The 24,832-nt window shown below is 42.6% G+C and overlaps 1 protein-coding gene across 50 annotated transcripts in view; it reads right to left on the reverse strand.

Moving 5' to 3' along the window:
* Positions 1 to 2,662: 2,662 nt before the first annotated feature.
* The window catches only part of LOC114138950 (protocadherin gamma-C5-like), a 238,954-nt gene continuing 216,784 nt past the window's right edge, over positions 2,663 to 24,832 (reverse strand). For 38 of the 50 annotated variants that reach the window (XM_028008483.1, XM_028008506.1, XM_028008502.1 and 35 more), the window contains 4 exons: positions 10,915 to 10,973; positions 9,991 to 10,044; positions 7,237 to 7,334; positions 2,663 to 5,249 (listed from right to left, as the gene is read on the reverse strand). In XM_028008483.1, the coding sequence (XP_027864284.1) occupies positions 4,966 to 5,249; positions 7,237 to 7,334; positions 9,991 to 10,044; positions 10,915 to 10,973 (495 nt within the window). In that variant the 3' untranslated portion in view covers positions 2,663 to 4,965. Of the gene's footprint in view, positions 5,250 to 7,236; positions 7,335 to 9,990; positions 10,045 to 10,914; positions 10,974 to 14,581; positions 17,324 to 18,227; positions 21,002 to 21,524; positions 23,475 to 24,832 lie in introns of those variants that run through there. The other 12 variants (XM_028008519.1, XM_028008515.1, XM_028008517.1 and 9 more) reach the window with 8 other exon arrangements.

A 24,832-nucleotide genomic window follows, 5' to 3' on the forward strand; every position in this document is an offset into this window, starting at 1 on the left:
TGAGTTTTTTATTCCTCTCCCTTTCCCTTAATTATTTTTTATTGTGACATCAAAAGAACAACATATTTTCAGACTATGCACTGGCAAAAATCACATTCTTTTGACAAAATAAATCTTTAAAGAGGGTGTCATTCAGTTTCAGTGCTAAAGTCCACGGGTAAACTGGTCTTTGTGTTTCCACCAGTGCATATTCACAGAGCAGTGCTCTGTCCTCCAACATGTGGACACAGAGACAGCTGCAGGATGGGAGGAAGGAGGAGACTGGAGGAAGGCAGGGGGGGCGATCAGGGAAGGAAGGAGAGAGGAAACCAGTGGTGGAGGATGGGGAATGTGGGAGCACTCCTTCCTTTTGCCTCACCTCTGAAGGGTTAAAAAAAAAACACGCGGGAAACTCGCTTCCTCTCCCGCCACTAGCAGCCAAAAGCGTCACATCCTGATTTCTTTCCTTTCAGCGGAACCAATATGACCTCCTCGCATTACATAATGTTTTCTTATTCCAAGCTCAGATACTGAAACTTTCATTTTTGCTTTAGTACTATGGAAAAAATGAACATCAGCTTTTTGTAAAATCTGCTCCTCTTTTTTTTTATTAAAGGTGCTTCCAACTTTTTGTGACTCATGTCTGCGGAATGTGAGCAAGTTCCTGTTTAAGGAAGTGTAAATGCTTACTTAGCTGTTTTCCAGACTTTCTGACTAAGTTTATGGTCGAAATCTAGCATCCAATCATCATGTGTCAATGATGTTTTCTTATTTCACAGTGAAACTTGTGAACTGTTCTTGTGCAACTATTGTAAGACAAATTATTATAAATTCAATTTAAAGTTAGTTTCATCCTTATTTTTTTCTTTCTTTGCGTGTTGACTATTTGTGACTCGTATTACTACAAAGCATGTTTCTCAGCTTCCTTTCCATTATAAAGGAAGGGAAGATCTCCACCGTTCTGCTTTGTGTCCGTCCTGTCTGACTGATATTGTAAAACACAGAGAGGTCATTGTCTACATCCAGTCTGAAGCTCCTCTTCTTTGCTATAACTTCACTACTTTCGAAGGCCTTTACAGTATATTGGTCTGTGTCTAATGAACAAGAATGTGCTTAATTGAGTGAGCTATGGTGGTGGGGCACAAAAGGGGGCAACGCCAGAACAATCTCCTCATTCTGCCGTCTCCTCCAGGGGAAATGGGTGACCCACGGGGACACCGGGAGCCTCTGTGAGTCACAGGATGACAAACATCAGCTGACATAGTAACTCTATGTGCTAATAGTCCACGCATTATTCCCCTATGAGAATACTTCTTTAGTTTCCTTCGATTGTTGCCCAGATTTAGATCAGCTCCCGTACTACAGATCTCCAGTGAATGAAACTGAGACAAGCCCACACTGCTTTATTGTCTCTGACTCATCGGACTTGTGCCTGTGTGTGGGGAAGTTCTCCTCCATGTTTCCTGCATAAGTCTCCCTGGGTTGCCAGGTTTGACTAATGGGTGAACATGTTTGCCTTTTTGTGGCCTGGAGCAGCAGCCAGTGATGGCCACTTCTGGGATCAGTAATGAAGACTTGTGGTGAAGAGCATAGAGTTGCTGGGGCTGACAGTTGCCATGGCAACCCTGTAATACATCTAGGGGTAGGGGGTAAATGGAGTCAGCCATTTTGGGTTTGTGAGTCTGTAGTGACTGGTGCTGGAGAAACTACAGGCTCAAATGAAGAATGAGCCTGTCAGTCAAAAACTGACGATTTTATTTCTTCAGGCAGGCAGATGTTTCACAGCTGTGCTTTTACAGGTGTTCATGAAACTCAGTCTAGAAAAAATACATTATTCACCACTGAATTGGGCGTCATGCCTTTTTAATGAACAATACCGGTCACCGCCGTCCCTCCAGCAGCTTGGTCTTTTCTTTTATCCCCCCTGAACATCTGCAGCAGCATGTTGCAGGCTGCTCCTTTTGTTATGCTCAGCAATGTATCATTGGCTATTTATAGGTTGTGAAGGGCACAAAGAGCCTGAGTGCTGACTGCTATGATCTCTGTTTGGTCTTCTGATTTTTACATGAATAAAAATAACATGTCACTAATTTCCCAAAAATAGGGAAAAAGAAACTTTTTTTTTACCATTAAAATGATTTGAGAATTTGATGAATGAGCAAAATGGGACTTAGAATGTGGTGGAGAAATCTTTTGTGGTGCCCACAGCACTGCGGTATCACTTAAAGATAGCCGAAAATGACTATTTGTCTTTATGTGAGACACTCTGGGTCACAGAGTGAAAGCAACAGATAAAATGGAATAATGATAAATTAACATTAAGAAGCCCAAAAGGCAATCCAAGAACTCTACACTTTCATGATTACAGCTATTATAAGACATCCAGACACTTTGTTCTGTGCTTCTACATTTTCCTTTTGGATTTAGTGGTTCATATTCAGTTTCTTTACAAGCTGTTAGTTTTTAGTAAGTAAATGTTTCACACAAGCTTGGTTAAGTTGCATTAAACCCTCTCATTTTGGTTTTTATCGTTCATAAAATCATAAAAACAGATTCATAGAGTTACTTGCCTGCACTGTTGTATGTTAAAGCTGTAAAATGTCACAGTAGGATTAACAAATCCTACTTTGAATTTGTTAATCTATATTTACTGTAAACAGAATTAAAACAAGCAGCGTACATGTAAGGTTTTTCAAATGATTTCTTTTATTTGAAATGTCAGTGTCCAAGAGAAAATAAAACAGAAATATAAATATTAGCATAAAAATAAGAGAGTAACACAGGGTTGTAGCGTGGGGAGAGGGCAAAGCATTTTATAAGAAAGATAATACAGCAGGATAGAGTAGTATTAATTCAGCAGCGGACGGACTTACACATATATAATATTTATAATCATTTGTTCATATGGACAGAAAGAGAATGAGAGGCATTATTTCACAAATGCACAAGAGAAAAATCACCGCAAAGTAACATTAAGAGGTTACAGAAGGATAGAAAGACTTCCATATTTTTTTTTGTCTCATTTCTTTACAGGGTGATAAAGGGTAGTAAAGAGGAAAATAAACACAAAAATATGCGCAACACATACCACAAGTTAACTAGTCTACGTGTGTCACTTTGTTTTTTACTCATCTAAAGTTATCTTTAAGTCATTTATTTACACTGAAGAGTTAGTTGGCTTCAATGGTGCTCAGTTACTACATTGCAACACAAACTGTTGAAGAACATGTCAAACGTTTTGATTATTGTTGATAAATTTTTTGTGGTTTTTTTTTTTGTTGTTTTTTGTTTTTTTTAAGCTGTGGTTTTTATTTTTCTTGAAAAACAAAATGCAAACACATTCAAGTAGTAAGCCGCGCCTTGTTGAGAGGGGACAGTTGGAGAAGGTCCCTGCTGTACAAATACTTGGCTCATACCATCAACTGGACTCGTGTTTATTTACAGCGGGGTGGGAGCCTCGCAGAACGAGGGGGGAGCGGACGCAGACAGGTGAGAGGCGGAGAGGGTCGTGTTTGCCACTGATTTCAAAAGTGGAGAAGATGCCCCAGAGGGGCGTCTCCTCACCAACAGGTTTGACTGTGCTTGGCTCTGTTGACCTCTATCAGGGTCAGTGCATTGGAGAAAATTAAAAAGGGCGGGCAGGCCAGCATTGGTTCCTCTGTACATTCAGTGGGCAGAGCCAAAGGTTGTAGGTTGTACCCCACCTCGATCGGTTTAGCTCCCACCGATCCCCTTTTGCTCCCCTTTGACCCAGCCTGCGAGCTGCCCTCTTTTTCATGCAGTTTTATCCTGACAGACAGATATATGGCAAAGTATCTTAAAACAAACCCCTTTTATGCTATTGAATCAATATATCCCAAAAGGAAAAAAAAAGGAAAGAAAACACATCAAGAAATTTCTTTTCAGCACCTCAAGAAAGTGCCCTAGAGGCTTACAAAGTGTCTAGAAACTCCTAAGCACTTAAGTTTACCACATCTACATGTTTCCCTAAAGATTGAAGTGATTACAACCTCAACTCGGTTTCTTCTTCAGCATATGAACAGTGCATTTCTCATAGTTTGGCTCAAATTGGGGGTGAGGGAAGGACACTAGCTGGGCGCAAGGGGGGGGGGAGAGGGCAGCAGGACATGTCTGTACTCGTCCTGAGGTTTTATACAGGTAACCAGGATAAATCTGAGTACGTGCCATGCCTTCACCACAGTCCTCTGCCAACCCCTCCCTTCAACTGCGGGTGCATGCTCAGATCATAGAAAATATCAGAAGATTAAATTCTTATATCTTTTTTTTTTCCCTTAAAACTATGATTACAAAAGTTATTCTCGTTTTCTGTCAAGTAAACACTACATGTGCATTACGTTGACCTGCGATTGGAGGGAGGAACAAGGATTCAGAATGTTCCTCTCTTTGCTTTTGCAATGCATAGTTTGCAACTCTAAACTAGCATATGTGGTTTGAACCTTAATGAGCATGCAGAAGAGTCTGTAATACCTGTCAAACAGCAGCCTTATGCTTTACGGCTGGCCCTACAGAGGAATATAATGAATGGCAACTAGCAAACTTTACAATAGCCGGCTTTCCACTTTCGGAAAGTGCACAATAAATCCAACATGAAAGACATTAACTTTTCATCTCTGAATACATCGCTGTGTGTAGCCTTGTCATTCCAGCAAGGTTTTCTACACTGAATCTCTTTGTCCATTAATTTTTTTTTTTTTCATTTAAAGAAAATAATGGGGGGGGGGACCAACAGCAACCCCCCATACCCAGCCAAAAAATATCTACCCACAAAGATTACATGAACAATACTAGACCTTTAAGCACAACATGGGTTAGTAACACTAAAACCTCCAGCACATTTGGATTCTTGGAGAAAATCTTCAAAGAACCACCAACAGCGTCCATGTGACAGCAGATACCTAATGGTGGGGCATGGGGGGTTGGGTTTCTCATCACTTCATCATGCCTCCACCTCCTCTCCACCAGCATCTACTTCTTCTCCTTCTTGGTGGACTTCTTCTTGGAGGCGGGGGTCTGGGCGGCCTTTGGAGGCTCAGCCTGTGCCGAGGCCTGAGGCGGAGGCAGCGCCTGCTGCGTGGCCTGCTGGGCCGTAGCCTGCTGCTGCTGAGGGTTGGAGGTGAGGGTGGCCGTGCTCCCGGGGATGTAGACGTTCTGGCGGTAGTCGGGGACGTGCTGCAGGGTGAACTGGGGGCTGTAGCGGGTGCTCAAGCCCATGGTGCCGGGCCCGAGGGTGGCCGTCGCCTCACTTACTTCTGGGGAGAACAGAGATAAGAGTTTGGGGGATGACGGGGGGCAAAGACAGAAGAGGAGGAGGAGGAGGAGGAGAAGGGTGGAACGTGTTAAAAGTGCTGGAAAGTTTTACGGCGACAGTGTTAAAAGAAGCAGTGAGTAAAAAAAAAAAAAAAAAAAAACATGGCCAAAAATAAGAGCAATACCTAAGCTAAATGAATGTGATGTGAATGGAAGTAAAAGCTGAGCACTGAACAAAAGGAGAAACGGTGCAACCAGAGCAGAAGCATGCTTGTTTGTGTCAACGGGTCTGTACTGGGCATGCTCTGTGTCTTTAACTGCATGACGTAGCTGCTCTGCTCATAATTCTCCCAGAGCCCCTGCATTGCAGAGCCAGAAACACAAATGCTCCCTCCCCCATCCTGAAGCTCCTCTTACACCATATAAACCGTATATACAGACAAAACAAATTCTCAGATTTTTAGTAAAATCCTTTTCAAAGAGCAAAACTAATGGTGAAAAGAAAATCATCTCCAGTCAATGCATGGAACAATAAGGTTAAGCAACGAGAGGAGAAATGACCTTCAGCGTTTATCACCAGTCGTTGTTTACCCTTTCCTCCCTGATCATTGTAACTATTCAATCTGTCCAACCTTGTGCTGATATTCATCTAATCAGACGTTTCTCCTTCAGCTTGGATTTTCCTTTCAGTGGAAAATAAAATCCACACAGAATCCTCTGTGATGTCCAAGATTGGAGTGTGAGTTTCTCAAGGGAAGGAAATATGATTTGTTAAAATAACACTGGAAACAATGACTTTCGTACATTTTCTTATTGGTTTTCTTACTCTGCTTTCTGCAAATATGATCAATATTTTCCATGAAGTATCAAATACTTGTCAGGTCGATATTGACTCTCTACATGTGCGTGTCTCTTGTTCATTTGTACAATAGGAACAAGAAATAGAATGATAATAGTTCCTGGGTGTCCCTGGAGCTCTGCTTATGTTAAAACACTTTACGGATGTGTAGAGTGGAAACACATCTTGGTTGTGTTTTTAAATTCAACACTGTACTGCAGAAAGGAAAACAACTACAGGTACTCATGTCCGCTCTCTGACTTTGGGTACTTATTACCACACGACCTCAAAATGGAATTTTTTTCTAATGTGGACAGAGAGGGCTTTATCAATGAATGAGCCTGGCTGGACGCTGTCCGAGCAAACAGGAAGGCACACAAACAAGCACTTCCCACGCATCCATGTGCGCACGAAGAGAAAAAAGGCTAGCAGGGAAGGGATAGAAAAGAGAAAGATAATAGCTGCATTTCCATTGGCCATAGAAATGTGCCAATTGAAATTCTGAAAATAAATCTGCTTAATGGAAACTTTGAACAATTTTGAAAAAATGTTTTTGATAAAAAAGTTTCTGCGCTATCAGAATGGATGTATTTCGCAAAACTGCAATGGAAACACTTTTTTGCGCATCATACGACTCACGTGATCAACAGTCAGATGTTGACTGGCAAAAACGACAAAGAAGGCGACAGGAAGTAGTTGGAGGATGATGGTTTGTTTTTGTTTGCTCTCACAGCATCGCACAGTTCATAAGAATTTGTGTGTTATTCAAATGTGGTGAATCCATACCTCTATTTTAAAATTGCCGACTACAATTTTCCCAAAACGCAGCATATGTAGCCACTCCCTTTTCCCCTCCAACGCCTGAATAAGATGCCAACAATCTCCTCTGATGACTGATAGATGACGAGCACCATCGCCATTTCTGAGTTATGAGTATATCTCATGTAACTGTTTACATCAGTTTCTTAATGTCTTATCGCGTGAACAAGCTTATTCACGTGTGATTTTAATTCAATTTCTTATTTCTTTATCTTTTTAAACACCGCAATTACGAAATTGTGTTGTTTTTCTTTTACATTAGCAGAATATCGACAAAATACTTGTGCACATTAGTAATGGGAACGCAGTTGGTGACAAGGTGTCGGACTCACCGTTGGCTGCTGCCATCAGTGCCTGAAGCTGCTCGGCTTCGGTGGGGGGCTGGGGCCAGGGGCCAGTTCCCATGGCTACCTCAGGTCCTCCAGTTGCCCTAGAGGTAAAAAGAAAAATAACAAAAAACAGAGAACACCTAAGTAAGAGGTAGGTAATCCTCAGCAGTTTGTGTGTTTAGCATAATGCCTTCACAGTTGGCGCTTTATCATGTAAAAGCAAAGCAGCTGATGGTGGACTTAGCAAGAATAACAAGAAGGATGTATAGTTTACAGAACAGGGCGAATCTCAAACAGTTGTGGAGGCGCGAGCAAATGCATATGCACACAGCAGCCAGCAGTGTGTTGGTGTATTCATGGTACCACACTCACTGGTATGCCAGTGAGCACTGAGCCCGCTAGTAAATCCGACTAAATATTTAATGATTCCTTCTTTAATGAAGGAAATAGCAGTCTACATGGTGACACACGTGGCGCCCATTGAGAGCTGAACATTTCCATATGGGCAAACTTTGTCTTCAAAGCCTGGTTTATTTACAGTCTAGAATTTGCATGTGAGGCGAACAAAGGAGAAAGCAGACATTCACCAATCTACTCCCCACATGTGCAGCAGACCAACATGCGCTCAACGGACAACTAGATCATGATACTCTAATCCTTCTTGGACTACTGCTGCAAAATAGCAAATAAAGTTCATATTTGGCTTTTTTTAAAGGTAGCATACATTATATAATTGTATGCAGATGACGTTCTGTTATTTGCATACAATTTGTATAACCCCGGCTTTAGAAGTGCTGGACAAATAACTCTAGGCAAAGGGACTTTCTTGTTAGCAACAAAAATAACTATCAATATACGTGGAACAATGACTTTTTGGACTTTTCACTTAAGAACACTTAGCCGAGGACCATGTTTTAAAAAAAGGGTTCATAATAAACAGCTAAAGCAGAAATGTATACACACCACATTGAAAAGGCTTTAGGCACCTGAGATATCCAGATATATTCTTAGGAAGCTACATGGAGCATGTTTTTGAGCATAATCAGACAACCTGCGCTATATAAAGATATTCCTACATCTGGTCATTTTGCCCCATCGTCATTTCATACCCTAATTTGGTATCAGGCCAATAACACATTAAAATAAGATGCAATATCATTTTTGAGAAATTGAGACAAAATTATGTGAAATTATACATGGGAGTTGGCCGTTTATACGACAATTTGTGTTTACAAATAAAAATGATATATTGATGTACAATAGTTTTAAGTACATTTTTACAAAATCATGTCTACAGTTATGAAAATGGAAGTGGGAAGAGACAAAATAGCAACATGTGGATATGAAATGGAAATATAAATTGAGGATGGGCAAATTGAGCAAAAGATCCTGAAAAAATGGTTTGAACTACATGCAGTCTGAATTTTGAGTCGTTTTATGCTCACATGAAGATGTTATGAGAGATTAAATCAAGATAACTGAGGTGAGGTCGGTACCGCAACTACTGAGGTGTTATAGACTATTTTAAGCAGTGTTGTAGTTGGTCTAATTGTTTTTATGTCATCCATCACTGACAAATTTAAAGAATTTCAAGCCTCGTTTCTAAAGTCCTCAAATGATCTTAAGTGCCTCAAACCTTGGAGAGATAAACACAAGGGATGTTCACAGGAACAAGTTTTTCCTTCTCCAAACCACCTAAAATGTCCTCATATGCTGAGATAAATTAGTTTTTTCCCCAGGATATTCAAAAAAAGTACATGGCAAAAATTAAAAAAAAAAGGAATTCCAACACAAAACCTAAGGCCTTCTTAGAGAACAGGTTACCAGTTTGTACTGCAAAAAAGTGGTTCTCAGTTTGATGCCAGAGACAGAGAGAGGGAGAGAAACATCTAGGTCCTGTGCCAGGCAGACAATGCAAAACAGACAGAGCAAAAACACAGTGAAGGCGACCATTTTGTGCCTCTTCACACATTTGGAGATAAAAAGGAAGGCTTGGTTCAAGCTAAATTAACATCTAGTTAGACTTATCACATCCTGTGGTTTGTTGAGCATTTCCCGTTGTCGGGATTATCACTTCCTGACCAGATAATTGTCCTAAATGGGCCAGAAAAGACCATCAATTTCCCTCCGCAACCTTGCATGACATGTTTTTTACCTCCTCTGGCCAGCTCGTCCTTTTTCAGCACTAATATTTTGATTGTAGCAATTTAATGCAGGCTTTCGTTTCCTCTGGAAGAGGACTTCTCCAATGATATGAAACATCCATTTTTATTATCCTCTGCTTCATCATAAATCACAGAGAAAAGCTGCATGTGGTGGTGTTGGGCTACAACATCACAGACACACATCAAAGGCAGCAAAGAAGGAGAGGAAAAAAGGAGCTCTTGGACTTAAATGACTAAATGTATAGCACACATAGAAGGCACAGCAAATCTACAAAAAAAAAAAAAACACTGCACAGAAATATGCCACAGTCCTTGTTCTATGCCACAGCAGGCATTGTGGCCTATTTGCACATCGACCAACAACAAACCCCATCAAACTTTCAGGGAGGCTATCAGAAGCTATGGGTTAGGTACAACTACACACAGCACAGCACTTGACTGCAGTGCACTACCTAAAGTTTTTTCAGTCACTCTCTGCCCTTAGGAGAGGATCCAATTCTTTTTCCATTGATGGATTAGAGGGTTTAGCTGAACCCAGATCAGCTGCTAAGGACAGAAAGCGACCGCACAGAGTCTAAGTCTAAGCTGGTACCTTGTCCCATTCTTCGGCGTCCATCGTATGTGTGTACCGTACGGCATGTGGGGACTAAAAACACAACAAGTTATACAAACTGAAAGAACCACTGTGTATTTAGCTGAAAGCTGGGGTTCATTTAAAAGGACATTTCTGAAACAATCTGCTGTAGATCTGACTGTGTTGCATAAACTCGAAGTTTCTTTCAGTTTATGTTAATTTTGGGACTGTGCAGCCAAAATCTAACACTCTTCTGTCTTGTGCTTTTCTAGCTATACAAGTTTTGCCTCAGCTGGTGTGTTTCAGGGGAATGACTTGACTTATTCAACTGCTAGGAAAACAGTTTTAGCCTACACAAGATGGGCTAAAACCAACATTCATGCTTAAAAAAAAAACTATACATCTGAAACAGAAAAATCTCACACCTGATCTGCTGCATTTTAACAGGAAGGCTAAAAAAAAAAAGCTATATTTGGCTATGCGTCAGTGGAAAATGAAGATAGAGAAAAATGGATAAACACGGTATCCAACCCCTACTCCCCCAGCTCTGGTCAGTGTCGCTCATCAGCAGTACTGAGTGATGGCGCACAGGCTCGGGGAGAGCAGGGAGGAGAGACACAGCAGGGGAGGGGGAGGGGAGTGCAAGCTGTGGCAGCCATTTTATAAGGCAGCCTGGAAACAAGCAGAGATTCTCATTCTGGAGTCTGGACACATCTAGCAGAATCTTTCAGTGGAATTTGACTAAAGTCGATGCTAACGTGCAGCTCCAAGTCAGACTAAGACGTTCACGCCGTCATTCAAAATCAACCCCCTACAGGCAACTTTCCTCATCCGTTTTTATTCTTTTATCTTCATGTTGAACAACGCTGGGGCTGATATTAATTAACACTTTAACTGCGGGGGTGTGGGCGCGCACAAGTGTGTGTGTCTCAGTTAACTTACCCACTAGGTCCAGGCCTCTGTCCTTGTGTGAAGCGCCAGTCATTGTTGGGGGGCTTTTGCTGCAGAGAGAAGAGAAGATGCAACATGAAATGGACGTTTCATTGCAGCAATGGCAAAAATGTTTCTCAGGTTTGTGTGTGTGTGCTTTGTAACTGACACATCTGCATGTAATAAAATCTGTGTGTGTATGTATTTGTGGAAGAGTTCCCTTTTGTGTGATTCAGAAAACATGAGGCTCAACAAAGAGCTACAGATGGCTACAAATGTGTTGACGTTCAGGCGGCCATGCTGTTCTGAAGGCTGTGAGGCACAAAGTGCAGCACAGGAGCACATTTACACTGCAGTGCAAGGTTTATACAGACTAGGAATAAACAGCAGGTAATTCAAGAAGAAATGTACATGATCAGTGAACCAAAAAAAAAAAAGAGATGTAAAGAGATCTAAAATTCTAAAAAGCATCAATGCAGCCAGAATATAAAACATGATGGCTAGATAGCTACGTTCTCACAAAATGATTTCTAGTTGATGTAAGAGGACACAGGAAGTCCTTGGACATTCATTTAGTTTGTGTCCTGAAATCAAAACAGTCCATGTTCCTTACTAAGCCTGGATAAAGGACTCAGTGCTATTCTTTATTAATATCTTCAAGCCCACTGCACTCCTGTCCATCGCTACCCTTGTCGCCATGTCTTTCCCATCTCTCCTGCACTCTCCCTCTCTCTCAGCTTCTCTCATTGTGCAGTGATGCGATGAATAAAAACCCTGGCTTAGCTCCAGACTCTGCCGCCTAATCGACACGAGAGCTCCTAGGAGAGAGAGTCCAGGAGCCCAATGTGCTGCATTATTAAAAGAACTGTCCTACCCGATGGAATGATGGAAAAAAATAAACAAGGGCGCAGGGGAAAAACAAACACGGAATCCAGCAAAACATTCCTAAACAGAAGGGAAACAATATAAAACTTTTGAACATCATGACCAAGAAGAGGATAATAGTAAATAAATGTGCAAGTGAATAGAAAATGAGTCATGGAATCAATGGTCGATCAATTAAAAAAGGCCTTGAAATGCATATAGAATAAAGTGAACCAAGTTCATTTCAACTTTCTTTTGAAATGATTTCATGTATTTCGAGGAATGGTAAAAATGGTAAAGGTGCACAAATAAAGACTTACATGGCACTATCCTCAAGCAATTATTAACATTACAGATAGAATATCTATAACAGGATTGGGTCCATGCAAAGAAGCTAAAAACAAACTCAAAAAATGTGCAAATATGCGTGGGTGTGAGAGTCTGAGTTGTAGGAAGAGTAAAAGATGAGCACAGACCAGTGGGACAGAAAGCACACTCACTCAGAAAAATATCTGTCAGTATTTAGCTTTGATCAAACCAAATGTATACCCTACTAGGATACTACACTCTGTTGCAGCTTTACGTCTCTCCATGCATTATGCTTTTCTATGTTTTCGCCTGTAGGTGTGCAAAATTCAAAATGATGCATTTCTATTTGGCACATAAAAGATTATTTCAGTATGTTTTCATTAGTAACTTGAAAACTTTTATTAGTCGCATTATTTTTTTAACAAGCTATCTGTGCGGCAGCACAGATTTCAAGGCTTCAGAGGATTATCTGTGAAATCTACTTCTTATCTAGTCTAAAAGAAAAACACACTAATTTGCATAAAGGTCTGTGTATAAAGGATAGACAAGTAGGACACAATCACTCAGTTCAGAGCAAGACTAATGGAGCTGTGTGGACCAAGATTCTCACTTAACAGACAATCACACTAACCTTAAAGCCATCAGTCTTTTTCTGTACATCTTTCACTCGAGTCAAAGAGCTCTGAGGCATCTCTAGGTTAATTACAACCTGACCATGTTACACCTTAATGTCATTTGAGGACTACCTTGTGTAGAGCTGGATTTAGCAGTGGGTTTAAGTTAAATGCATGAGGACACGACACACCTGAATGTCGTCCGGGGTGAGGTGAGCATGTGAGTGTGAACCATGCACAATAATCCCATATACAGGCTAACAACTTCTCTAGTTAGTTGTCCTGTTTGTATGAACCGACGTAACAATCAGTGCAATCCATTTTGTTCAACATCTGGAAAGAGAAACATATGCATGTACAACACATAAATGCGAGATTTATTAGATACATGTTGCGGTTTGCAATGCAATGCATTTGGCATTGCATTGCATGCCAAATGCAATGACTCTACCGGGATTGTTCTACTATTATTTCAATATCAAATAGCTTGTGAAGTTTTATAAGAGAACATCTTTTGTACAGTAATATATATATAAAAAAACAATGGATGAAAAAAAAAAAATCTAAGTTTGGATATGATCTTGATTGACTCTGAGGGTCAAACTCACTTAAATTGAAAAACAGTAAAACTCGGCCATGAGAAAGTTTAGGTTGTGAGAAAGATGAGTAAACTAAACTGCAGAAAATTAACTAAAGCAGCTTCACGTAAATCAGACATACAACATTAGTCACTAAGAACATAGGTCTCTGACCCCTTAAAACTGACACATTATTAAACAAACTGTGCCAAAACAACACACTGTGGATCAATAAAGGACACAAAGAGGAGCAGTGGGAAGGCACTACGGCCCCCTGGGTCCTGCTAAAATTACACACGACCACAGAGCTACTTGTTATTGAAGCTTTGTGCACGCAATCTCATGCACATAAACACCCCTAGTGAGGGCAACTGCTCTAAAGCCATTAGGCCTGAGCCTTCTGTCACTGTGGCACACGTGCATAAAGCCAAGCTTCCTTTTCAGTTTTCTGTCCCTTTATCTCTTTTCCACTGCTGTCCTCATTCCACACGTGTCACTAGAGCAGGGAGACAGATGGCGTCCTCCTGACCGCGGGTACAACACAACTCAGATTAGTCTTAGCAAGCTTGCATGAAAAGGAAGAATATTATGCATGAAAGCAGGAGAAAAAATGTTAAAAAGGTTTTTAAAAAAGAAAAAAAAAGCTCTAGCAACAGTAATGATTGTACAGGACAGACGGAGCAAGACCCGCTTCACATGTGCTGCTGATTCCTGGAACCAATCACCAGAAGTTCAGAGGACAAGAGGAAGTCAGGGTCGGGCCGATGACCCCACAAATTCCTGTTTTTCAGTGACTGCTTTATTCTTTGGCCTACACTTCCACCTATCTGGCCATTTTCCTCTTCACCCCCACCATCCCTCCTTCTGTCGTCCTGTTCCTCTCTGTCTCCACTCCACTGAGTGGACTCTGCAGGACCCATTTCATCTGGATGTCTCCTCCTCCCCATCTGTTAGAAGCACTAATGTTTTCCCCTTTACTTTTCTATTTGTCCGTTTGCTGAACTAGCTTCCTTCATCTTCATTTGTCTTTATCTTTCTCCTTTTTGTCTATGCAGAAAGCTCTACTTCAAACGAAGTAGCCGTGTAGATTAGGGGAACTTCAAAAATCCTCTCACAATATGAAGGAACTAATCTTCAAACTAAAGTGACACTCACATAAAATCCAGCAAAGACACATTTTGCTATACTGCCATAATTCAAAATTAAACTAAACGAAAACTGCTTTTGGAGACGTTTAAAAGACATCTAAAATGGAATGATCTACAATAAAACTCAGTAATGCTCTTATCCCAACTGTGGATGGCTTCCTCTCACCTCAATGGCTGAGTTCATGAGGTTCTTCCTGCTGAGCGTCATGTTGAGCGTGTTGTTATGACTCAGCATGGGTGTCTTCATAAATACAAAGTCACTTCGACTAGATATAGTGGAGTAGCAGGGTCGATAGGTGCGTGTGTGTGGACCCACCACCTCCATGTATCGTATGGGTCCATCGGTGTTGAGCTGCAGGTGCAGGTCTTTGCTGGGCCTCTGATGGTAGCGGCTGGACCTGTGGCGGCCATAGCAACAGCATTCAGAGTCTCCCAGCCCTGAGTCACGGTGCCTTAGGCAGCGCACCATGAGAACCATAAATGTGATGAAAGCTACACCCGACACACATGCAAGAGAGATTATGAGATATAAAGTGATGTTAGACATTCCGTTATGGTGATAGAAGTGGTTGTGGCGAGTGTTCACTGGAACATCGATGGCTGTGGATTTCTCCTCCACAGTTACAGTGATGTTCACCGAGCTGGACCTCGGTGGGTCACCATTGTCCTGGATGATGACTGTTATGTCATAAGTAGAGCCCACTTCCTCTTCGGCCCATTTGCGGGCTGTGCGGAGCTCCCCGGTGTGGGCCCCGATACGGAACATGCCAACATTTGGTCCAGGAGCGATTGAGTAAAACAACCACGCATTGTGCCCACTGTCTGCATCCACTGCCACCAGTTTATTTATGATGTGGCCTGGGCCAGCAGATGGGGGCACAGTGAGCTGCAGTCTTTTGTCTTTTGGGTAGGAGGGATGAACAATCACTGGTGAGTTGTCATTCACATCCACAACAAAGACATGTACAGTGACATTTGTTGCCCGTGGGGGTTCCCCTGCGTCCCGGGCCTGCACCTGAATGCGGAAAGCATTGAGCTTCTCATGGTCAAGGGAGCGCATGCTGTATATGTGGCCAGTTTCTGGGTTAATGTACACATAAGAAGAAATAGGCGAATCCTGGACCATGCTGGGAAGGATGGCATAGGAGATCCGAGCATTCTCACCCAGATCGGCATCTGTGGCAGAAACGGCAGCGATCGGGGAGCTGGGGGAATTGTTCTCAGGGAGGTCCACAGAGTATGAAGGCTGGGAGAAAGATGGAGCATTGTCATTTACATCCAAGAGCTTCACTAGAAATGTTTTCTGAGATGAGAGGGGTGGGGAGCCAGCATCAGTCGCCTTGATAACCACTGTGTACTCTGGGACAGTTTCTCTGTCCAGGCTGCCAGCAGTTTTCAAACTATAATGGCCATCAAAGGCTAAAATAAGTTTAAATGGCAAACCTGGTGGGATGGTTAATGTAACCTTTCCATTGTCTCCAGAGTCCAGGTCTTTAGCGGTTATGACAGCAATCATTTTCTCTGGAGGCGAGTCTTCTCTGATGGAGCTGGTCGGTGACATCAGTGTCACCTCTGGGGCGTTGTCATTCACATCGATGATGTCCACTATGACGTTACAGGAACCCTCCATGGCAGGGTATCCCCCATCTCTGGCCTGCACTGTGATGTGATAAGATGCGGCCTTCTCGTAGTCTACATCCCCCTTCACACGGATCTCCCCGATCTTGGAGTCCACAGTGAAGAGCTGGAGAACACGTTCTGGTGTGTATTTACTAAACAGGAATGATATTTCACCGTTGCTGCCAGAATCAGCGTCAGTCGCATTTAATTTTGTAACTAAAGTGCCCTGTGCGACGTTTTCCGACAGCGTCACCTTCGTCACCGTCTCGGCAAAAACCGGAGCATTGTCATTTACATCCAGAATTTTAATGAGCAAAAGTGTTGAGCCAGACTTCTCCGGCTGACCCCCATCCACGGCAGTGAGCAACAGGCGAAAGGAGGCCTGTGTCTCTCTGTCCAGAGGTTTATCCACGACAAGTTCTGGAAACTTGCTGCCGTCACTCTTAGCCTGCACATTCAGTGTAAAAAAGTCATTTGTAGCCACATGGTACGTGCGTAAGGAGTTGGTGCCCACGTCTGGATCGTGTGCGCTTTCCAGGCGGAACCGCGTGCCCGGCGCGGCCGCCTCCGACACCTCCAGAGAAATATTGCTGGTTGAAAACTGCGGCGCGTTATCGTTCACATCCAGGATGTCCACCATGACGCGATGAATCTCCAGTGGGTCCTCCAGCATAATTTGTATTTGTTGCGAACACGTTGGACTCAGTTCGCACAGTTGTTCCCTGTCAATTTTTTGTTTAATAATTAAATCACCAGTTGCCTGTTTCACCTCGAAATACTCCACCGCTGACTCGGAGACCACCCGTAAATTCCTCTGGACGATACTCTGAGCCGTATAGCTCAGATCTTTCGCGATGTTTCCAACCACCGAGCCTGGCTTTAGTTCCTCTGATACGGAATACCTGAGCTCAGCGGACGCTGAGCACACGCAGGCCAGATAGAGGTAAATCCTCCACAGCGTCCCTCCTCCGGAGCGCTTCCTCTGCCTGGAGTCCATTGTGCTGCGCTCCCAGGATCGGGAAAGTTTCTAACTTCTTTCACCGTCACGTATCCATAACTAAGTGTTAAAACGAGCCTACACGGCTCGATGTAAACATTTCCACTCTAAAAGCAAAGCGATGGAAAGCTTTGATATGGTCATGGCGGCCGACATTAAAGAGAGAGAGAGAAAAAAAGAAAATCACGGAGAAAACTCAAAGTTGTCCTTGGCTCCACTAAAACTCTGCTCTGTCTCCTCCGCCTCACTCTCTCCGTGGGCGGGGAGAGACCACAGAAGCCTGCCCTCTCATTGGAAGACAAAGCTGGAGCAGCGCTGTCACACTTCCAACACCCACACCAAACTTTTCAGGGGCGAGTAAAAAACAAAACTGTAACGTTTTAGGAGGTTTGAAAGGGCAGATGGAACAGAAAGAAAAATGCAGCAAGGATATGAAAAAGTACACTTAGCACAACAATGGGCGTTTAAGTAAATGAAAGACATTTATCTCCTGTCAGATTTGTCTCCGCACCGTCAAACTATTATTAAACAAATAACACAGAGACCTGTGCGCTCTACTTCCGCGTGAGGGCGTAGTTTCCAAAAAACTCTTTGACTTACAATAACTTTACTTTTTATCTGGACTTAATCGGGATCATATAAAAAAAAGCAGTAACGCTCATTCTTAAAATTATTATTTTAAAAGGCCAGTTTAGGTTTGTGAGAATGACAACTGAAAAACAAAGTACAAATTATGTAAACAGTTTTTAGCAATTGTATCTCATAGAATTCGATTACTTTAAATAAGGAAAAGAAAAGAGAAACTAAAATATACAACAATTTGGATTAATGCATAAAAAATTTGATCGAGACAGAACTAAAAATATGTAAAGGGAAGAACCAACAATGAAGGAATATATTTTTTTTAAATATATTTGCTCTAAAAGGTGCAATTAGAGACACACATTGTGTGGTGTTAATCTTTTTTTATTTATTTGTTGTGGGAATTATTTTCAATCTCATTCTACGTAAAATGTTTTTAACCTATTTTTCAATTTAAGCCATGTCCTCAAAAATAGACTAACAGAACGCAAATTAAATCCATGATGCGTAACCTCAAAATAGGCACTAAGGAACAAAATAAATATAAAAATTAACCAGAAGCGAGCCAGTAAACGAATGTGTGTACACTATAGCTGCTGTTCTTTGAGCTCACCTGCTGGCTCTCAAAGGTCCAGGTGCTGTCGGGTAAAGACGCGTCCAGAACACTGATGACTTCTTTAAAGTCTGTGGTGCTGCTGGGTTTGATCAATGTGAAATCACTGTACTCTGACATCGGAGACATGCAGGACCTGAACGACTGACTCTGAGATATCATGTCTCCTCCCAGGACCTCCACGTATTTTATAGGTCCATCAGTGTTGAGCTGAATCTGCAGGTTTCTGTTGGGGTTCTTGTAATCATCACAGTCGCTCCTTCTCATGCAGCAGCTCCCGCTGCTTCTGCTGCCCCTGATGCATTTCACCGCCAGGATGAGAAAAGTCACCAGAGACAGCACGGACACTGAGGCCAGAGACAGAATCAAATAAAGGGTGATTCTGCCAGTTTTCTTGCTGGGCTCGGACATTTTGTGTCGGAGGTCTAAAATGGGTTCATGGAGACCGTCCTCCAGTAGGATGGACACCGTGGCGGTGGCGGACTGAACCGGTTGCCCGTCGTCCTTGATCTCTATCAGCAGCCTCTGAGAGGAGTCGTCCTGCTCGTACACAGCGCGTTTAGTCCTCACCTCTCCTGTGTACTGATTGACGGTGAACAGAGAGGCGTCTGTGGCCTCCGCTAGTCTATATGAGATCCAGGCATTATAGCCCGAATCAGCGTCCACGGCCGTTACTTTGGTAACCAGGTGACCCGCTTTAGCGGAGCGGTGCATCCTCTGGTGAGAGAGGGAGCCCAGGGCAGCGGAGGAGGGGTAAATAACAGCGGGGGTATTATCGTTCTGGTCCAGGATGAAAACATGGACAGTGGCGTTGCTGCTGAGAGAGGGAGAGCCCTGGTCCTTTGCCTGAACCTGAATCTGAAACACTTTCAGCTTCTCATAGTCAAACGAGTGCATGCTGTAGATGCTCCCGTTATCTGAGTTAATGTAAACATAAGACGAGACAGAAACGTCCTGCACTTTAGAGTCCAGTATGGAGTAAGAGATCTTTGCGTTTTCACCAGAATCCAGATCAGACGCTGATACTGAATAAAGTATAGATCCCGGTAATCCATTTTCTTTTAAATACACATTGTAGGACGACTGAGAAAAACTAGGAGGGTTGTCATTTACATCAGTAATGCTGACATGAATAGTTTTCGTACTGGACAGTTGTGGAGTACCTGAATCAGTGGCGGTTATCTCAATATTATACTCAGAGGCGCTCTCTCTGTCTAAAGTTCCGCTGGTAACCAGCGCATAATTATTAGAAAATGAAGGCTTCAGATTAAAAGGGGGACCTTTGGCGAGATGTAGAGTCACTTTACCGTTATCACCGGAGTCAAGGTCTTTTGCGCTTATCAAAGCAACTACAGTACCACTTGGCGCGTCTTCGCGCACAGGTTTCGGCTGAGAAGTAAAAACAATTTCAGGGGCGTTATCATTAAAATCAGTGACGTCTACCTGGACACGACAGTGGCCTTCCATTTGAGGACTGCCTTTGTCCTTTGCGATGACATCAATGTCATATGACTTAACTGTCTCATAGTCTAAATCCCCTTTCAGAGTTATTTCACCTGTTAAAAGGTGAATATCAAAGGCTGACAGCACAGAAGGCGGCGTACGAGGCGCAAATGAAAATTCAACTTCACCGTTTGAGCCTTCGTCTGCATCTGTCGCTCTGGGTTTAATAATAACTATTCCTTTCAAACTTTTTTCACCCAAAGATATTTTGTACAAGTTTTTCTCAAACACCGGAAAATTATCATTGATATCAAGAACAGTTATAGTTATTTGTGTAGTCCCAGACCTTACAGGATTTCCTCCGTCTAACGCTGTCAGCAATATTTTGTGAACTGACGTTTTCTCTCGGTCGAGAGTTTTTTCCAAAAACAGCTCCGGGGCAGCCTTGCCACCCTCAATTTCTTTGATCTTCAGGGAGAAGCAGTCGTTTTTACTGAGTGTATACGATTTAAGTGAATTGCTCCCAACATCAGGGTCCCCTGCGCTCTCTAAAGGAAAGCGCGTACCTACAGCCGCCGATTCGGCTATATATAAAGAAATCTCGTTTGAAAGGAAATTTGGAGAATTGTCATTAATATCTCTTATTTCAACTTCAATTCGATGTAGCTGTAGAGGATCCTCGATTACAACCTGCAGAGGCAATATGCAGCTGGTGCTTTGTCCACATAAAGCCTCTCTGTCTATTCTGTCATTCACTATTAACTCGCCCTTCCCCACATCCACGCTGAAATGCTGCCCACCAGCCTCGGAGGGGACACGTAGCTTGCGCTCAAAAATGTCCGATAATCCCAAACCCAGATCTTTTGCAAGATTTCCAACCACAGAACCCGGTTTCAGCTCCTCTTGTATGCTGTAACGAGTCTGTCCATGTATTGTATTCCACAGAAGAAAGAAATGATGCCACCAAAGCGCCATCCATCTCCAGTCTCGGTGTTCTTTCCTCTTTGTCATCCTCATTCTACAAACGAACCCGTTTCCATTCCATATAAGCGCAGATCAGAGAGAAAAAAAGGAATATCCAGCGAGCGCAACATATCCACTTGGAATGAGGGCTATTTCTGGTCAAACATTAAATAAAGACATGATGCTGAGCTCTAAATATATGAATTATTTGCTGATTGTTCTCCCACTCTGAGCGTTGTGGTGGCTGAAGCTGCAGGGGGAGGGACTAGATCTCTTTTTTACAGAGATGAATTCTATTGGTTCACAGCATCCACCACTGATTTCCAATCAGAGTAACACTGGTAAAGACACATCTACCTGCTTGTTGATGCATGATAAGATATTAAAGAAACAGCAAAGTCAAATATTTTAATTTACAACCGACAATATAAAGAAAAAATCACAAATATTACTCAAGATTGTAAATATATTTTGTACAATTAAGTTGTATTTTGTTTATAATAAAATTAAACATTTCGTTAATCAATTAATTGTTCTTTTTTAAAGAATTAAATAAAAGCGGTCTGTGTCAACATTCAGTGTATCCTCTACACTTCATGGGATTACGGTCGCTGTCCAGCAGTGCAGTGCTGAAATGCTTTGCTTTGTACTGCACTCAACATTTGATCTTTGAGATGATTTTTTAAAACCTGACACCTTATTTTTTCAGGGTTTTTTAAAACAAACAAATAAAAAACAACAGTCAGCGGAGCACAGGTAAGGCAAGTCAGCAGAAAGCAACTACTAGATTAGTAAAGTGTTTTTTTGTTAAGATACATATAATCTTCACAAAATGTGTTTAATGTTGATTTAAATCTTTCTAAATGACAATTAAAGCGACTCTATGCTCACCTGCTGGCTCTCAAAGGTCCAGGTGCTGTCGGGTAAAGACGCGTCCAGAACACTGATGACTTCTTTAAAGTCTGTGGTGCTGCTGGGTTTGATCAATGTGAAATCACTGTACTCTGACATCGGAGACATGCAGGACCTGAACGACTGACTCTGAGACATCATGTCTCCTCCCAGGACCTCCACGTATTTTATAGGTCCGTCAGTGTTGAGCTGAATCTGCAGGTTTCTGTTGGGGTTCTTGTAATCATCACAGTCGCTCCTTCTCATGCAGCAGCTCCCGCTGCTTCTGCTGCCCCTGATGCATTTCACCGCCAGGATGAGAAAAGTCACCAGAGACAGCACGGACACTGAGGCCAGAGACAGAATCAAATAAAGGGTGATTCTGCCAGTTTTCTTGCTGGGCTCGGACATTTTGTGTCGGAGGTCTAAAATGGGTTCATGGAGACCGTCCTCCAGTAGGATGGACACCGTGGCGGTGGCGGACTGAACCGGCTGCCCGTCGTCCTTGATCTCTATCAGCAGCCTCTGAGAGGAGTCGTCCTGCTCGTACACAGCGCGTTTAGTCCTCACCTCTCCTGTGTACTGATTGACGGTGAACAGAGAGGCGTCTGTGGCCTCTGCTAGTCTGTATGAGATCCAGGCATTATAGCCCGAGTCAGCGTCCACGGCCGTTACCTTGGTAACCAGGTGACCCGCTTTAGCGGAGCGGGGCATCCTCTGATGAGAGAGGGAGCCCAGTGCAGCGGAGGAGGGGTAAATAACAGCGGGGGTATTATCGTTCTGGTCCAGGATGAAAACATGGACAGTGGCGTTGCTGCTGAGAGAGGGAGAGCCCTGGTCCTTTGCCTGAACCTGAATCTGAAACACTTTCAGCTTCTCATAGTCAAACGAGTGCATGCTGTAGATGCTCCCGTTATCTGAGTTAATGTAAACATAAGACGAGACAGAGACGTCCTGCACTTTAGAGTCCAGTATGGAGTAAGAGATCTTTGCGTTTTCACCAGAATCCAGATCAGATGCGGACACTGAATATAGTATAGATCCTGGGACTCTGTTCTCTTTCACATACACATTATAAAAGGACTGGGTAAAAACAGGTGGGTTGTCATTTACATCAGTGATGCTGACATGAATTGTTTTCTTACTTGACAGAGGCGGGGAGCCTGAATCAGTCGCTGTTATCTCAACATTATATTCTGCTGTTTTTTCTCGGTCTAAAACACCAGCAGTAATCAGGGCATAATTGTTTGAAAAAGAAGCTTTCAGACTGAAAGGAGACCGATGGGCAAGTTTTAATGCCACGTTGCCATTATTGCCTGAATCGAGATCACGTGCACTTATTAAAGCTACCACGGTACCTTTTGGTGCGTCCTCTCGTACGGGACTTGGCTTGGAAGTTAACATTATTTCTGGCACGTTATCATTGACATCTATTACAACTATTTGTACGCGACAGTGACCCTCCATTTCTGGAAATCCTTTGTCCTTTGCAGTGATACTTATTTCAATCTTACTGCTGCTCTCATAATCTAACGCGTCCAATAAGATAATTTCGCCTGTATCTGAATTCATCTTAAAAATGGACAGCAGCGACTGGGGCGTGCTGTCAGCAAATCTGTATTCAATCTCTGCATTGACTCCCTCGTCTTCATCCGTGGCTTCAACTTGAACAAGCACAGAACCGACGGCGCTATTTTCAGGCACAGAAATATTATACAACGTCCTTTTAAACACTGGCACGTTGTCGTTATTGTCCAACACGGTCACGATGATATTTGTGGTTCCAGTTTTCACCGGGCTGCCTCCGTCTAACGCCGTCAGTAACAACTGATGCACGCTCTGTCTCTCTCGGTCTAGCGGTTTCTCCAGCACCAGCTCCGGAACATGTCGGTCACCAGACAGTTCCTTCATTTTCAAGCTAAAACATTCGCTTTTACTTAATGTATACGACTTTACCGAATTACTGCCAAAATCCTGATCCTGTGCGGTGTCCAAAGGGAAGCGTATACCGGCAGCGGTAGATTCGGCGATCTTTAGATGCCGCTCTTCTTTCATGAAAACCGGAGAGTTGTCATTTATGTCTTTTACTTCCACTTCTATCCGGTGCAGCTGTAGCGGATTCTCTGTCACAACGTGCAGTGATAGAATACAGCTGGCGCTTTGTCCACACAGAGCCTCTCTGTCTATTCTGTCATTTACCACCAGCTCGCCCTTCCCCGCGTCCACGCTGAAATACTGCTCGCCAGCCTCAGAGGCGACACGCAGCTTACGGTCCAAAATGTCTGATAATCCCAAGCCGAGATCTTTTGCGAGATTTCCAACCACAGAACCCCGTTTCACTTCCTCCGGGATGCTGTAGCGAGTCTGTCCTTCTATTGTAATCCTCAACAGAACGAAATGATACCACCAAAGCCCAAGCCATTTCCACTCTCGATATCTCATTCTCTTTGTCATCCACGGCGGCTGCCCGGTCCGCTACAACGTTGTATTTCCCATGAAGATATTCATCCACGTAATCCTGACTTTGAAGTCACCATTAATACGGAAATTCTTCGACAATTTGGTCAATTATGACTAACAGAACACATGATAAAGTTGGATAAAGACGTAACGTACGAAATGCATCTCCTCTCCGACTCTGAGCACAGTGAGGGTTGCTGTGAGGAGAGCGAGTGGGGGAAGGACTAGATCTCTTTGTACAATTTTGTGAGCTATTGGTCTCCATCTTCCAGACCATCAGTCCAATCACAAGAAGCCCAGCATGCCTACGAAGCTGCAGCAGGAATCACAGCAGGCGCAACATCACGTAAATGAACAAATAAAGTGGTAAATAAATGAATTCTGGATCTACATCTTAATAAAAGCTACTTTCATTTTAAAGGTTTTGATCCAAAGAATGTTTTTCTTTTCTATTCCTGTCTTTTATTTCTTTCATTTTCGTTTTACAAATACATATTGTACTGCAAAAATTCAACAACAATGAAATGCACAAAAACAACAAAATAGCTTATTAAAGGCCACGAGAGACATTACAATTTTTTATAAAAAGATCTACTGATTATAATCAAAACGTTTGACAGTTATATGTTGTAACTATAAGTGTGTATGTGCCTTTGATCCAGCTAGTTTTATGGATTTTGGTTAATGTTGATGGGTTTTAGGCTTTAAATTGAAGGGCTGATCGAGGCAAGGGAAACTTTTAGCCCTGCAAAACTTTGCAGGTCCTAACGAACGTTTTTAAATTTCTTTATAAAAAGTCCTTAAACATACTGAAACAAACAATTGATTTGGCTTAAGTGAAAATAAAT

Source organism: Xiphophorus couchianus, chromosome 23, assembly GCF_001444195.1.
Source record: "Xiphophorus couchianus chromosome 23, X_couchianus-1.0, whole genome shotgun sequence".
Classification (NCBI taxonomy): Eukaryota; Metazoa; Chordata; class Actinopteri; order Cyprinodontiformes; family Poeciliidae; genus Xiphophorus; species Xiphophorus couchianus.